The 16,031-nt window shown below is 36.9% G+C and overlaps 1 protein-coding gene across 3 annotated transcripts in view; it reads right to left on the reverse strand.

The window, feature by feature from the left end:
* The window catches only part of RASA1 (RAS p21 protein activator 1), a 66,801-nt gene that overhangs the window by 28,938 nt on the left and 21,832 nt on the right, over positions 1 to 16,031 (reverse strand). For all 3 annotated transcript variants that reach the window (XM_049796520.1, XM_049796518.1, XM_049796519.1), the window contains exons 5-9: positions 13,362 to 13,479; positions 12,252 to 12,283; positions 10,565 to 10,617; positions 9,696 to 9,846; positions 2,600 to 2,678 (exon numbers count right to left, since the gene is read on the reverse strand). In XM_049796520.1, coding sequence (XP_049652477.1) covers positions 2,600 to 2,678; positions 9,696 to 9,846; positions 10,565 to 10,617; positions 12,252 to 12,283; positions 13,362 to 13,479 — 433 coding nt within the window. The remainder of the gene's footprint in view (positions 1 to 2,599; positions 2,679 to 9,695; positions 9,847 to 10,564; positions 10,618 to 12,251; positions 12,284 to 13,361; positions 13,480 to 16,031) is intronic.

Genomic DNA, 16,031 nt, shown 5'->3' on the forward strand with positions numbered 1-16,031 from the left:
GCTTCTAACTGTCTTCTACCAAAGCTTTTGGGACCAAGTACTCATGGATAAACTCTGAAGCAGCAAGAATGGTACAGATCACAATTAAAACTGGCTCATTCAAAGTTGCACAGTCCCTCATTAATCTCATTAGAACTCACATGTCGTAATTGACTAGAACTCAAGACAAGAGAAGAAAGCAGGAACAGGAAACAGAAAAAGGATAAATTCACGCAGAAAACTGTAGGATCTGGAAACGCAAGTAATAAATGAGAATGGCCAAAAGGCAAGCCAAGTTTAACCTTACCGAGTAAGCTGATCAACAAAAGTTCTTTAGCCTTAAGAAAACATGGAAAGCAAGACTGTCAAGCAGCGAGAACAGCATTGAGATGAAAAGTGACACAGGAACTAGCTCACACTAAATATTCTACTTTTTTTCTTGCCCATATATCTACAAGAATTATGATTGGGAACAACATGACAAAAGCAAGATGTAAAATATTTTGGTAATACTAACAGGAATTACAGGACCTACAATGGAAGCAACATCCAGATTTTTATGAGCTCAAGATAATCTCCATAACTACACAAGGAACAGTGCACAAAACAACAGATCTAGTGACAAATATTTTAAAGTAAATTTCATATCAGATACAGGAAGTCAATCAGGCTGACCCTAAAGGTATGCAAGACTTTTTAATTTTTTTCCCCTCAAAATCTTAGAGCAGCATGTAGTATGTAGAAGGGAGATTACACAAAGCTGAGCATAAATTGCACCAGTGACCTCTGAATTTTTAAACAAAGAAAATCACAAATAAATCTGAGTAGTTTAAAAGAATCTGAAGTAGTCTCACATGGAAAATTAGTCAATGCAGAGAAGATTATTAATACAGGAACTTTAAGTGCATATGCAAAAAGGTAAAATGAAGACAATTACTGTCGTGATTCAAGAGGAATGATGCAGCATGAGGGAAGTTAGTATTGAAGCCTTTCAAGGAACAGTCTCAGGATTTGTATTTGCTTTTTGTCCCAATCACATTATCAAGCCTGAGTTAACAGCAGCAAACAACTGGGAAGCACTGATGACACAACACAGTTAGCAGTATAGGGAAGATCAGAATAACAAGGTGTAAGCCTACTAGTAAAACATAAAAGTTACGCCTGTTGATACTTACCACTCGAAAAGAGAAAAAGAGAAACTTTAACAGCCGAGTCATTCACAGGAGGACTAAACTATGATATAACGTGGCTACAACAATATAGTGGGTCTGGCAGGGATGAAGTTAACTTGAAGCAGCCCCTATGGTACTGTGTTTTGGTTTTGTGACCAGAGTATGCACAGCCTCAAGACTTTCTCCATTTCTCACTCCATCCCACTCCTCAATGAGACAGCTTGTGTGGGCAAGATGTTGGGCGTGGACACAGCCAGGACAGCTGACACCAACTGATGAAAGGGATATTCCCTGCCATATAACATCACGATCAGCAATAAAACTGTGTGTGTGGCAGGGGCTTGTCTTCCTGGGTGACCACTGCTCAGAGACCGGCTGGTCATCAGTCTGCTTGTGGGAGGTGGTAAGTAATTTCCTTTGCATCACCCCCACCATCCCTTCCTTTGCTTATTAAACTGTATTTATCTCAACCCAAGAGATTTTTTGCTTTAACCTCCATCCCACAGTAGAGGGGAGTAAGCAAACAAAGGTATGGGTCCTTACCTGCTCACTGGGGTCAACCCACCACAGAAAATGGCACCTATTCTAGGATATTTCTGTTAAGTATTTTCCAAAGAGAAAGGGAATTACCCATGACATGGTACTCTAAACTGTTCTGGTCCACCACATTCAAGAAAGGTGAGCTCGCACCAAAATTGGTGGCAGCAGGGCAACTACAAGAACATTACAAAGGGACAGGATCAGTTTTGGTATGCTGAAGTGAGCTGACTAAGGGAGAATAGAAGAAATGTTCTCATATTAATACAACAGATGTCACAAAGGGGTATGAACTGACTGTAACTCTATTTAGGGAGGAAATTAAAGGCAAATTTCTAACCACTGAAACAGCAAAGGGTGGGAACAGAGAGGGAACAAAATATACACGTATACTTTATCTATAAGCTTATGAAAAGCTAGATGATATGGTGTGCTTATTGCAGGTGGTCTTTCAGGATGAACTTCTGCTACAGGTCAAGAGCACTCCCTAACAAACCCTGCAATCCCAGCCCTGCAATCACCCCTGAAGTTTTTCTGTGCCTACAGATTTGCTGTGGCAGAAGAAAAACCCCAGACACAGAAGACAGGAGGGCAGCCTGGTTCCCTCTAACATGAGACTAAGGCACAGCATGGTTGAGCAACGGACCAGAACCAGTGGCACACAGCAGAGGATGAACACCTCAGAGGACAGACAGAGCTTACTGTTATTTTCTGTTGACTACAAGCCAACCTTTGGTAAGTGAATGCATGTGAGGATAAAAAAAAAGAAGCACACAAGCTGAAAATATTAAAATCGGAGATGATGCCATTTAACTACCATTGGTATCTCTGCTGTAATTCAGTTCATAAATTGTTCTGATGACGATGAGGTCTCTGTCTTCAACAACAAATGCTCAGAGATGATATCTTACCTGCATTGGAACAGGATCTTTAAGGTAATATCCTTCAACAATCTGTTCTTTTCTATAGTGCTCAATGATGTCAGCAATACTGTTCCAATAAGAAAAAGAGGATTCAAATGTTAAACAGGTTAGTTTTTCCCTTGCTTGAGATTTTGTTTTTCTATACAACCACAGAAAACTTTCTCACAAAGTTTTAACAAAATCAAGTATTAAACATCATAATCTCATTTGTAGCAATGAGAATTTACTAATACACTGAAGTCAAGAAAGTTCACAAAACTGTATTCAGAATGTATTAATTCTAAACTCTGCAAAATATTTTAATTAGTTCTTAAAATGCCAATTGAGGACACTGCTTTTTCCACATTCAAACAGCACATGTGCATTACCAGCTCTCCAACCAGGCTGAAAATTGCTATTTCATTGGCAATAATTTTCAAAGTCCTAGAGTAACTACGGAAAGGGAATGGGAGATAGAGCAAGTGCAGAGCAATTTCTTTCTAGGAGGACAGGAATAGAAAACAGAAAAGGTTTGTAGCAGAGCTTATACAGATTATACTTGGAAATCACTGAGCTATCCTATTAAATTAAATACTCAATCGGTAGCAGTCCTCTACAGGGTAGCATTCATTCTAATCACCAGATTCAGACTGCAATTGTGTTTGGAAGGCTCAGGAGACAAGTGACAGATACAACCTGAAATTCAAGACATTTCAGTTGGTCTAACTGATTTTTGCAGTTACTGAAATTTACATTGTAATAAAGAACAGCAACATGAACATCAATAGAAATTAATCATTTGTATGCAAAATATCAACATAAGAAAAGAACTTAAATAGAAAACAAAAATATACTGTGTCTTCTCCCTTCATTCATGCATACTTAGCCACTCATGCAATGATAATCAACAAGGCATGCAGCAGTGAAATCTTTGATCTGTTACAATTGGATACAGTTGTGTCCAACACAGGAACAGTATCTGATACTACAAAAATAATCTCAAAAATATTTAAATAAAGCTATGGCAAGACATCTTTGTTCACTTTTCATTCTCTCATTCTAAAGCTATGAATTAGTGTATGCTTGATCAAATAATTAATCTTCCCACAAATATTTTTTTTTTCAGGTATGTAGAATTACTTGAATTTCTCCTTCAGTATTACTGAAATAAAATCATTTCAATTTTTACTGAGATGCAATCTGCATATGCCATTTTCTGCATAAAAATTTAAACTTTGCCGCACTATAGAAAATAATGACTCAGTCATTATATTTTGCATGTTGAATAGCTGCTGCCAACATCCTGTAGCAAGTAAAACAGTATCATATAACTTTTCTCACTCATCAAATCAAGAATACCTTGACTGTCAATGCCTCTTCTCCTTCCTTGGTTAAAAATGCCAGCAGGAGTTCCTGAATATAAGGAAGAGGTGCCCAATTTCTTCCAATTTTTTAAAATGGGCTGAAGAATAAACTCAGTTTTATTTCTAAACTCCTTTTGTAGTTAGAGTATTATATAGACTAGGAGTTTATGCCTTGATGGAGCGACTAAGCACTTGGCTCTGCAGCCCTCTCCTCCTGCAAGTGAACTTGACTCAGATCATCACTTATATGTTGCCTTATGTCCTGGTTTCAGCTGGGATAGAGTTAACTGTCTTCCTAGTAGCTGGTCCAGTGCTACGTTTTGAGTTCAGTATGAGAAGAATGTTGATAACACACTGACATTTTCAGTTGTTGCTCAGTAGTGTTTAGACTAAAGTCAAGGATTTTTCAGCTTCTGATGCCCAGACAGCGAGAAAGCCGGAGGGGCACAAGAAGTTGGCACAGGACACAACCAGGGCACCTGACCCAAAGTGGCCAACGGTGTATTCCATACCATGGGACGTCCCATCTAGTTTAGGAACTGGGACGTGGGGGCAGGGAATCGCCGCTGGGGGACCAACGGGGCATCGATCGGCAGGTGGTGAGCAATTGCCCTGCGCACCATTTGTACATTCCAATCCTTTTATTACTACTGTTGTCATTTTATTAGTGTTATCATTATTAGTTTCTTCTTTTCTGTTCTATTAAACCGTTCTTATCTCAACCCACGAGTTTTACTTCTTTTTCCCGATTTTCTCCCCCATCCCACTGGATGGGGGGAGCGAGTGAGCAGCTGCGTGGTGCTTAGCTGCTGGCTGGGGTTAAACCACGACACCTTACCACTACGACAGTCAAAATGCCTGACACACTAACACTGCAAACAAAGATACCAGGTATCTCCAGACAAGTACACTTGGAGATTCACACTCTATAGTGATCAGTTATCTAACAAGTAAAACGTCAAGTGTGAAATCAGACTGACCACAAAACGTATCTAGGGGACACAAAAATAAAACACAGCCTTCCTCAATGTCTGACAGCAAAACAATCCTAGTTACAAAAAAAAGCACCAAAGAAGATATAAATAAACATGGATTATTTTTTTTTTAAAAAAAAAAAGGTTAAACCTGGTTTGATATATAGAAATAAAGATGGATCTCAATACTACATTACAGTTACTTTAGTAATTTTGAAATGCTTAGCACAGGGCTTGTTAAGCTACCCAGGTCTCAGCTACTTGCATGATTTTAAAAGAATCTCACCACCATGAGCAGCATCATTTTTTTAATACTTAAAAAAGTGAATTAAGACTTATTCTAACAGCTGACATTTCAAATAAGAGAATCCAGAAAGCAGAACTAAGCAACACCATTCTATACACTGTTGAATTATAAAGACAAAGAATTAGCATTAAACCCATATTGTTCAGCCCATCACAATACAGATTAAGCTACCAGTTGAAACAAAATTATCTTCCAATCGTCTAAGTTTTCAAATTGTGCTGTCTCAGATTCAAGATAACTCGAAAGCTTGCTCACTCTATAAACTACTGGGCCAACATTTCTTGTCTTCTCCTTTGACATAGAATCATGAGAAGCAAAGAAGAATCCCTAATTTTACAGGTTTTCCGAATGCTACCTGTTATGTAGGTTGAATTTTGGAAAGAAGGCAGACAGAAGGACAGAGAAATGGCCTGGTATGCTTGTCCTACCACATGTTCTAAAATCAGAATGAAACATTACTACATGCTATTTTACATAAAAACACTGTGAAACACACATGGAAGTTATTCACTGATAGGTTGAGCACAAAAGGTACTTCTGGAGAGCACCAAGCCCAAGCCCTCAACTCAAAGCAGTGTCAACAACGGCAGGTTGCTCTGGCCCTTTTTCAGTCCCATCCTGAGACTCCATACCTTGCTGGGTATCTTGTTCCAATGTTCAATCACCCTCATAGTAAGAGCCATACACCAGTAATTGCACATTTTCGGACCGAGATCTCATGACAGAGTCCGTAAAATCATGACTGTGCAAGGTCTGCCTGGGATGGAGTTGATTTTCTTCACAGCAGCCCATGCAGTGCTGCGTTTTAGATGTGCGACTGAAATGCCGTGTTGATAGCACACCAGTGTTTTGACTATTGCCGAGCCACACTTGCAGTGTTGAGACTTTCCTTTTTTCCCACTCTGCTCCCCTGTGCCCACCCCGCAAGTAGAACAAGGGTGGACAAGGAGATGGGAGCAGACACAGCAGGACAGCTGGCCTGAATCAGCCAAAGGGGTATTTCCTGCCAAAGGGATATTCCCTGCCCCATCATGTCACGCTGAGCAATAAAAGCTCAAGAAAAAGAGGAGGAAGAGGGGGATGTTAAAAGGCCTGTGGAGGGGTGACCCCAGCCAGCAGCTAAACACCCTGCAATGCTTGCTCATTCCCTGCCCTCAGGACAGGAGAGAAAACAGGAAAAACAAAAGTGGCAGAATTCATGGGTCAAGATAAAGACAGTATAATAACCAAAGCAGGCGGGGGCGGGGAGGGGCGAAGGGCAGCAGTGATGCAAAAGCAATCACTCACCACCTCTCACAAGCAGACTGATTCCCACATGGTCGGCGCAACACCTACCTTGGAAGACAAAACATCCCTTCTCGTTTTTATTGCTGAGCACATCTCTTTGGTCAATTTGGTTCTCCGGAAAACAAGAGAAAGCCTCACCACTGTGCAAGCACTGCTCAGCAAGAGCCAAAAAACTGGTGTAAGCCAAAACACTTGTATGTTATCGACACAGTTTTAGCTGCAAATCTGAATCATGGCACCATAGTGGCCGCTGTAAAGAAAATTAACTCCACAGCCAGACTTGGTAAAACAACCAAGAAATGGCTTTGACAATTTTTCCATGAAAAAGTAAAAGATGATTAGTGGAGTAGTTTGTTATCCATGGAATAAACAGAAAGATCCACAAAAGTTATGTGCTTTACTAAACTCCATGGGAAAATACTCCTTTATTATACAACCAACGTAATTTCTGCAACATGTATGCAATATCGGTGCTATATTTTGGGACCTTCAAGTGGACAGCTAAGAGACTACAGGTTAGCTGTTCTGCAGAGCTGATAGAAGAGAACAAAATAATGAAAGCAGACCTCTGTATGACTGACTGCAAACACAGCCTGTCGGTCATACTCATCAACAAAAATTTTAAGCAATTTACATACAGAGTGGTGGGAGCACACGCAAAAGGAACAGGTTGGTGGAAAAAAGTAAGTCTTCCTACGCAGCACAGAATACGACATTCCTGAGATGTACCCGGGACCTCCTTCCCCATGATCACCCAGAATAACTTCTTCTGGAATACAAGCAGACATACTGTTGCTTATTCCAGTCCCACGTCTGGATATTCAAAATACCCAAGAAATGAAACAAACTTCTTTCATTTTCTATTTCCTTACTATTCTTCACCTTCTTACTTTTTTATGGAAAATCTTGGTCTACAATTTATTGAGACTGTAACTGTAATCAATACTCTGCAAACAAAGAGCAGATTGCTTTCATTTTATCTTTTACCCCAATTACAATCAAAAAAACTGCAAGAAAATATTAAAAATACTCTACTACGAAGGATGATTTTGCAAAGATCCAGTCTAATGCTAGTATCAGATTTCAAAGGAAATACCTTGAGAGCATTTATGGAAACAGCTTAATATATTAAAAGCTTATAGTTAATGGGAACTGTCAAACAGCTGCATTTAAACAAGCAGCAGCACTTCTTAAATATGAAGTTTTCACCTTGAAGACAAACACTACATTTTTAGATAAGCCACAAAGGCAGAACTCTCTATAATAAGAAATGCTTACAAATAGGTTCATTATCCTGCATAACTTTATGCTTTGTATATTTCTCTTCCGGATTCAATACCCTGTTTGTTGTTTTTCAGTCAGTTCCAATTACTCCATACAACAAAACCACATATTTAAAGGTTTCTTTCTTACAGTGTCCCCATTAAATGAACTAATAAAAGAATTAAAAAGCCCACAAAGTTATTCCCTCTTTCCTGGTCTTTATTTATTGCCCTCTGGAGTAGATACTACATTACTGAATTTGGGCAGTTAGCATCTTTATTTTGCAGCCTTATTATCTTGCATTGCATACTTCATTCTGTGTCTGAACTTCCAGTGAGTCTGAACTTCCAGTAAGTCTACCAACCTGCAGCACACACTAAGTTAGACTGAATGTGAGCTTAGGAGTATAGTAGTATTTCTCCAAAACATGCAACAAAAATGAAGCCTTTTAAAGCTATGCACATTCTTTTTCACATTGAGGAAGATCTCTGCAAACTATGTACTAAAATATTAAAAAAAATTCTAAAAGCATTTTGTCGTAACTTAGTGCTACTTAACTTTATAATCATGTTTTCCGTTCAACACTGTAGGAAGAATCTTCTTCAGATAAATTAACTTATACACACGCCTCAAGTGAATCCAGCACTGTATTCTAAAGTAGTAACTAACTTGGTATACTATTTAATGCTGCAAAACCGCTTGAGACTAGTAAGAGTTCCACTAATTTGCTAATTAGTTTGACATCACCTCAGGTGGGGCTCCTAGTCCATCATCCTCCTAATATACCATGTAACTAGAGAATGGGCAAAAGAGCATTTACCTTCATGAAAGGCTGACACTGCAGCTAGCTTGGTTTTCAATGAGGATGCCTGGAGGCCAGACTGATTAATGTAGAAGGTATTCAAGCAGCCTGGGTGTGGAATATGCATAGGTTCATAAGGTTCCAATTGTTTAGCCTCACACCATCGTCCATTTGAAGTCTTAAGAAAAAGTCCAATGAACTTCTTAGATAGGAGACCTCGACATTTTCTCAGACACACCAGCTGCTGGATCTCTAACCACTCAGAAGCCAAGCTGGAAGTGAGAGAAATTCTCTATTGGGATGAAGAATGCCCTGGTTCTAAGTGAGCAAGTCTGGAAAAGTGTTGATTTTGTGAGGCAGGCAACAGCCTCGTTAAGAGGGAGGCGAGTTTTCACTACTGAGAACTCTTGCATCTACAATAACTCTAAAACCAAGATTATCAAGGATGGAGCTGTATTGATAGCTTCTCCCACAGAAGGGGAAACATATGTCTTGTCATTTCTTTTTCTTTTTGTACAAATTACTATATTTTTGTACCAATGGCAAATCAAATGCCTCCCAAGTTTCATCACTCTACGTGAGGTGATCTGTACTTCTGACCCAAGTATCACGCCCATATTACAATGCAATTTAATGACTTCTTCCAACAATGAAGGTATTTTTCCCCTTTTTTGGTAAATACCCATTTATTTTATTTGAAAACCCTACTAAATGTCTCAGATAAAATTAACATTTGTATTTTCCCTTTTCAAATAGACAAGAGCACCAACAGCAGCTTCCAAGACAACACAGCATTCTCTTAGTTACAGATCCACAATTAATGGATCCACATGATCCATACAATCCACAATTTATAGCATGAAGAAAATGGTTTGCAGAAGAAGGACAAATACTTCAAAAAAACCAAGCCACACTTAGGCTTCTGCAAGCTTTGAGAACTTGCTCAGTTACAAGTAACTACTAAGCAAGTTAGGGAAAATAGTTAGTATACTATTAAGAAAACTACAGTCTTTCAAATCATAGCAGTAAATAATTATGAGGAACAAGTTATAAAAACTCTTTACACAAGCATAAAATATGCACAATTCCCTTTACCATTAAAACTTACCTATTATAGTATCTGCCTCCCATCATAAACTGATTGTTTGATGTTGGACATATTTTAAAACGCTGAATATTCTCACTGGTCCGAAAATAAAGTGAATAATCACCAGGTGTATTATCTGAAGGCCTCACAAGAAAACTGCACACCTGACCAACTGAAGAGATATCACAATAGTGTTACTTTTCTTAGTGTTATATATGAGCCCTTACCAAATCTATTTGCACATAAATTAGCAAGAATTGCACACTTGAAGAAACACGAAGTCTATAAGGTAAGTTCCAACAGTGATCTCAAACCAGATGACCTAGTACTAAACTGCCAAAATTAATGCAAAATGATTTAGCTGTAGCTGGCAACCTAGCCACATCTTTGCCACCTCTTTACAAGAGCATACAAAAAAAAAAGTTTGACAAGTTTCCAAAAGTTAGCAATTTCTGTTCTAATATTTAAAGTATGCTATTTAACAATATGGGTCAGAAATCTTGATATATTCCTTTAAAGAAATATTTGCTCTATAAAAGGGCTAAAAGACTTCGTAATGTATTTTCCTTTAGGTATATAAAAGCATATTCTCCACAGCATTTGATGAAGCCATCAATAAGTGAAATAATTCATTACACATGTATTAATTAAAAAATTATTTCAATCAAAAATTATTACATTAACTATACTTGAGAACATACTCAATACTCATAGGCACGACAGCTCTCCTCCAGTGTAGTATTCTACCAAGGTAACAACCACAGGGGCTAGTCAGACTAAGACACTCATATGTATGTTCACACATAAAAGGAAGTTTTCCCGCAGTTTAATACAAATAGGACCACTGTGCCATTTCACTAACACTGTCTTTCAATCAGAAACACAAGTACCTGTCATCAGCAAATTGTAAGCCTCTTGTTTGGAGATCTTCCCATGGAACCATCTTAACAAAGATGAAGAGAAAAATTAGAAAGCAAGACTACCAGCTCTCTTTTTTGGCTGTGGGGACATCCAAGGCTCTGGTACCTATGAATTGATCTTTATTTAAAAAGACCTAATATATATATAGATGAGATAAGCAATGATTATGCTACTTAATGATTCTGTTCTACCAACAGCATGAAAAAAATAACATTAACAGGTATATAAATGAATTAATTTCAATAAAAATGTCTAACACTTGGAGCTGACATTCAAATCAAACTGTGTTTAGAGATAAAAATGAGTTGTCTAAATGGTAGATAATTTGATAGGCATTATTTGAAGTCAGATTCATATAGCAATTTACTTGAATCGTGAAATCCAAAGCTCCAACAAGGAGGTTAAACACTGTACAGAAAAACTCAAACTGAATTTTGCCAGAAGCTGTGGAAATAAAACCTAGCTTTGTTAGACTATTGAATACAAACTGCTTTGATCTCTCATCTTATACCTTCCCAGAATCCTGTGTCAGAGCAGTTTTCTTAAAAAGTTCATCAGCCTCTATGCAGTCTCAGCCCGATACTTAGGACTATACAGAACAGCTTGACATACTACAACTTATATTGTCCTTTAAAGGAAAGCTAAAGATAAGGCCTTTTCACATATCAGAAAATAGCTCTTATTCTAACTATCTTTCTGTGCTACCTTTGGAGCATAATTTCTGGCTACTGGAATGTTCAAAGGAATCACTGCCTCCCCAGGATTCCTCTGAGTGGCACAAACAACTGTGGACAGACAGTATCAGAGCTCCAAGCATCTGCTACAAACTACTTTGCAAATAAATAAATAATCCTACACTTGAAGGCATCTCTACTGCCAAATTGACTAGCAGAACACTAGCAAACAGTAAACAAATAACAAATACACCAGTGATTTTTTTCTCCTATTAAGATAACAAGAAATGCTTACTTCAGCCATCAGCCTTTTGGAGACAGCAAACTGGGCAACGGAGAAAAAGCAGCAGGTGCAAATATGGCAAGCAAATGTAGAACAGATAAAATAATCAAGCCACTATACGTTTTTTGGAACTTTATTTTGCCACTCATCTTTACTGCTGAAAATAATCCATCAACAGCTTGACATATCAATTCATTGTTGACCCTCAACTGTATTCAATCTTTAAAAAATTTTAAGTATTTAAGCAAACAGAACAAATCTTACAGTCCTCTGGCTTTCTCTTTAAAGCTTAAGTGTCATTACATGACAGTAACAGAGAAGAGACAAGCTGTAACTATCACACTATCGTTTTTTCTCATAGTACTTTGCTCCAGCATTTAGAGTTGTGCAGATCTGAAAAAAAGTTACCTCTAAGGCAAATGCTATGTTCAAGAAATACACCATTGTGCATATTTTGTCTGAAATCATACATGGACTCATCTAAGATTTTAATACTGCAAAACCCATTAGCAATAGGCATACCTATTATAGGACTCTTTCATGTTAATTATTCATGCATCTTCAGCAGCTAGTACAGAAAAAAGTCTTGAGATGAAAAAATAAATCTCTTTTGTTCACTTTCCCAAAAGTTGGGAAATCTCATAGCTGAAGTTTACAAACAGTTATGATTGTTTTTAATAACAAAACAAAAATCCTTACATTTTGCCTTCATGTGGATCTTCTTCTCTTCCCTAATGAGAAAATTAACATATTAAGTGCATGACAACAGAACAGCTCAGTTTAAAAAAAATAAACTTCATAGGTTAAGACCTTCTGTAGAAAAAACCATTAAGAAGTCAGAAACATTTTTGACCTAAAGGGCTTATTGCAGTTCTATGAAAAGAAGTTTTCCTCTTCATTCACTAAGTGGAAATTCAGCCAAAATATGTTATTTCAGAGGATTGGTTCTGTCATGTTTCAAGTTCTTCTTTAGGGGTGGTAAAATCTCAGTTTTCCTAAGGTTAACTTAACCATTGATATATCAGTCTACAGTTCAACAGCCTAGTACTGCCAATTCAATTTAGCCATTCATGTCCTGACAGAGATCTGTGAGAAGCATCTCTAGGTAACACTGCTATTAGCAAAACACATGTACCATGCAGGAAAATATTATCAAAAATATTTGATAATATTTGACTCCAAAGCAATGCTGAGCTTGGTAAAAAAAAAAAATTTTTTTTTTTTCTTCCCTTCTGAAGTATATTAAACCACCTGTTCCCCTACAGTAATTGAATTCTCTGCAGGTTAACTGGTTAGCTTCCTGAGACCACACAAGCCCTTCTAGGTATAATTAACTCATCGATACATTTTTAACCCACACTTCATCCTTAAAAAAAGAGAAAGACCTACCAGAAAAATTACATTCTGTACAGTTTGTGAACATTTCATGGCAAATACAAAAAAAAAAAAAAAAAAAAAAAAAAAAAACAAAACACCAAAAAACCCCCCAAAACCCCACAACAATTAAAAAGCAATTAAATGACTAGCAGATTCTTTACCAGGACAGTCGAGTTTAGGAAACTGCCTTGTGAATATACAGTACCATTCATTTGTACTTCTCTTTGGACAACATGTAAATAAGCACTTTTTTGATGCTGAATTAGGCTTAAAGGTTTGTTACGCTATTTTAAAATTAGTAGATCCAATTACTAGGTTTAGAAAATTACATACCTAGAAAAGAAGCAAATAAATGCCACTAGTTTGCATTTATTTCAATATTATTTTACAAAAAAATCTCATTCAAGAAATTTTAATATAAAAATGACTTACCACTTCTTCTACCAGGTCTTCTACAATAAGACCTTGCTCATCTGTCCGTAGATTTGTAACCCACATCCAACCATCTTCCAATTCGTTATGGACGATAAACATGTCTCCTTTAAGGAAACTGAAGAGGGTTACAGCAAGATTTAAATCAGAGATACAATCATAATATAAAGATTAATGAACACAATGAAGTCTTGAGTATAATTTCCACAAAATATTTGAGAAAACCTGTTTGTGAAAAATGCATTAATTGATACCACAAGCACAACATCACATGTATTTTTCCTCACAACTAAGCAGCTACTAAATATTGAGTATTTATACTTTTGATTTACTTTTAGTATCTAATACATACTTCAGTTCTGTCAACTTCACAAGTGTACTAAGGATTAAGGATGTGTAAAACAAAATTAAAACCACAACAATTACTAGAAGATAGTAATATTGTTCTTTCATCAAGAGGGATCAAATACTAAACACAAGTAAAATAACAAGAGATACCCTTAATAGTCTATAAGAAAATAATACTCCTTTCACCTTGTATAATAAAAGCCTGTGGAATATCTATTCTTTATGTTCTCACATATGAAGACAAGTGCTACAAAGAAGAGTACAGAACAGTTAACAGCCATGCAATGAGCTACAAGGAAAGCATAAATAAGAAGTATTAACATGTCTAAGTGAGTTTCATTTCTGGAATGTTAGTATATGTTACTCCTCAAGTGTTATCCCAAACTCAGATTGTATGAAAACCTTTCACTGTAGCACAGGAAGACTTCTCAATCAAGTTTGATGATGCATCAGGGTACAGGAAATAGCAATAAAGTATTGACACTCACTAACTACTATTTCAGTCCAAAATTACGCAGCAAATTTCTATATGGCATTTCTCTCATTTGAAGTAAGCTAATTAACTCAAGCACAAAGCAAACAGCAAGAATTAAAGAAAAAAAAACCAACAAACAACTATCGAAAACAGCATAAATTCAGCTACTAATGAACCTAAATCCTAAGGAATGGGGACAGACAGCAAGAGCACCCTCTATCAGCTCTATTAAGAAGAACTACAGATTAAGTTACTGCGTGGAACACAGGCTGAAATTAATCCTGTAATACTTTAAACTTTCTAAATATTAACTATGATGCTAAAATTTTAAGTCAAGATTCTCTGAAATGCATAAAGTGTTCAAGAGCATATTAATTTGACCTAGACAAACTTATACTTCATCCCAGCTATGCCACAAACAGAATTATTTTAGCTGTGTGGATCTCAACACGCAAGCACATAACTTCGCATTTTAGCTGTATCCTAAAAGGGAGAAAAGGTATAATTTTCTACAGTTTTTGTTATGATAGCAAAGTAATAAAATTATTTTTCCTCTTAAGTTTGTAGGTGCAATAAGGCACTTAATGGACTCAGTCTTTCTATTCTTACACATGGGAGGAAGCCTTACTTGCAATATAAAATTAGAGAGTCCCTTCCCTGTCCTACCACCCTCTTCTCATCTGTTTAGAAAAACATAATCTCAAAGACAAATACCCTCATAGCATTCTTTAAAGAGGTCAGATAGGACTGGACTGTGAGCCTTGGGATAATTTTCCATCCCAATTAGGATATAAAGCTCTCATATACCTTTCTCTGTATCTTAGGCTAATACTTCCAAACCCAAGCCAATTTCCAATTAACTTACGCAACTGAGACTGTCTCATTAGAGAGATTAGAAGTCACTATAGACCTCTTCCAAATCCTCCTTTTCCCTCTAACAAAAAAAAAACCACCATAAAACAGAAAACAAACAATCCCCTCCCCCCCCCCCAAAAAAAAACCCTGACATCTCAAGAAAGCAGTATCACTTCTAAGCAACAAGCCCATGCTCTTCTATTGGATATGGGACTGCTGGTTTTGTTTCCTTTCCACATAGCATCTCATGAAAATGCAGGAAAGGCGGGGAGTACAGACAATCCCTAAGAAATTATTGAGATACCAATATTAGAAAGGAAGTGAGGGTATGAGAATATGAGAGATAGGCCTGCAATTTGGTAATTTAAGATCTTAGAATTACAGATTTAAAAGTATCATTTGTTCAATACAGACTCTCTCCAAAAAGAGGGAGGGATGAGAATGAAAGGGAGAATAATTCTTGCTCCATTTTGTGGATAGAGAAGTAAAGAGAACTTAAAAAATTTAGTCACCAAGTTTCTAAGCACAGGTAAGAAAAAGCATACTAAAACATTAAAGGTAAAGCTTTTTCTAACATTGCTCCTTTTTTCTGATTTCAAAGGTGGCATTAAATACTCTATTCTTCCACTTAGGAGTAGTCAATGTTCACATTCTCTTTCTAGTGGTCAGAACTGGTTTGGCTTTAACTATTTATCTGCTCTAAGTTAGTTCTGCGGCAGTTCAGGAAAAAAAGCCTAGCTCTTATTTCACACACTCACATGAGGCATTTCTGCACAGAATTCTTTCATACACAAAGAATTTCTTCCTCTTGGAGAAAAATGTAGAGCTTTATAAAATGTACTTCAAAACTGTAACATTACTAAGTTTTAATTCTATAAAACTAATGTAATTTCCCTTACAATTAATACTAACAAATGGAACAAAAAGTCTTACTATTTCCAACAAAAAAAACCCAGACAGGCATAATCCTTTAACCTAATCTTGTTATGTTT

Source organism: Accipiter gentilis, chromosome Z (assembly GCF_929443795.1).
Source record: "Accipiter gentilis chromosome Z, bAccGen1.1, whole genome shotgun sequence".
Classification (NCBI taxonomy): domain Eukaryota; kingdom Metazoa; phylum Chordata; class Aves; order Accipitriformes; family Accipitridae; genus Astur; species Astur gentilis.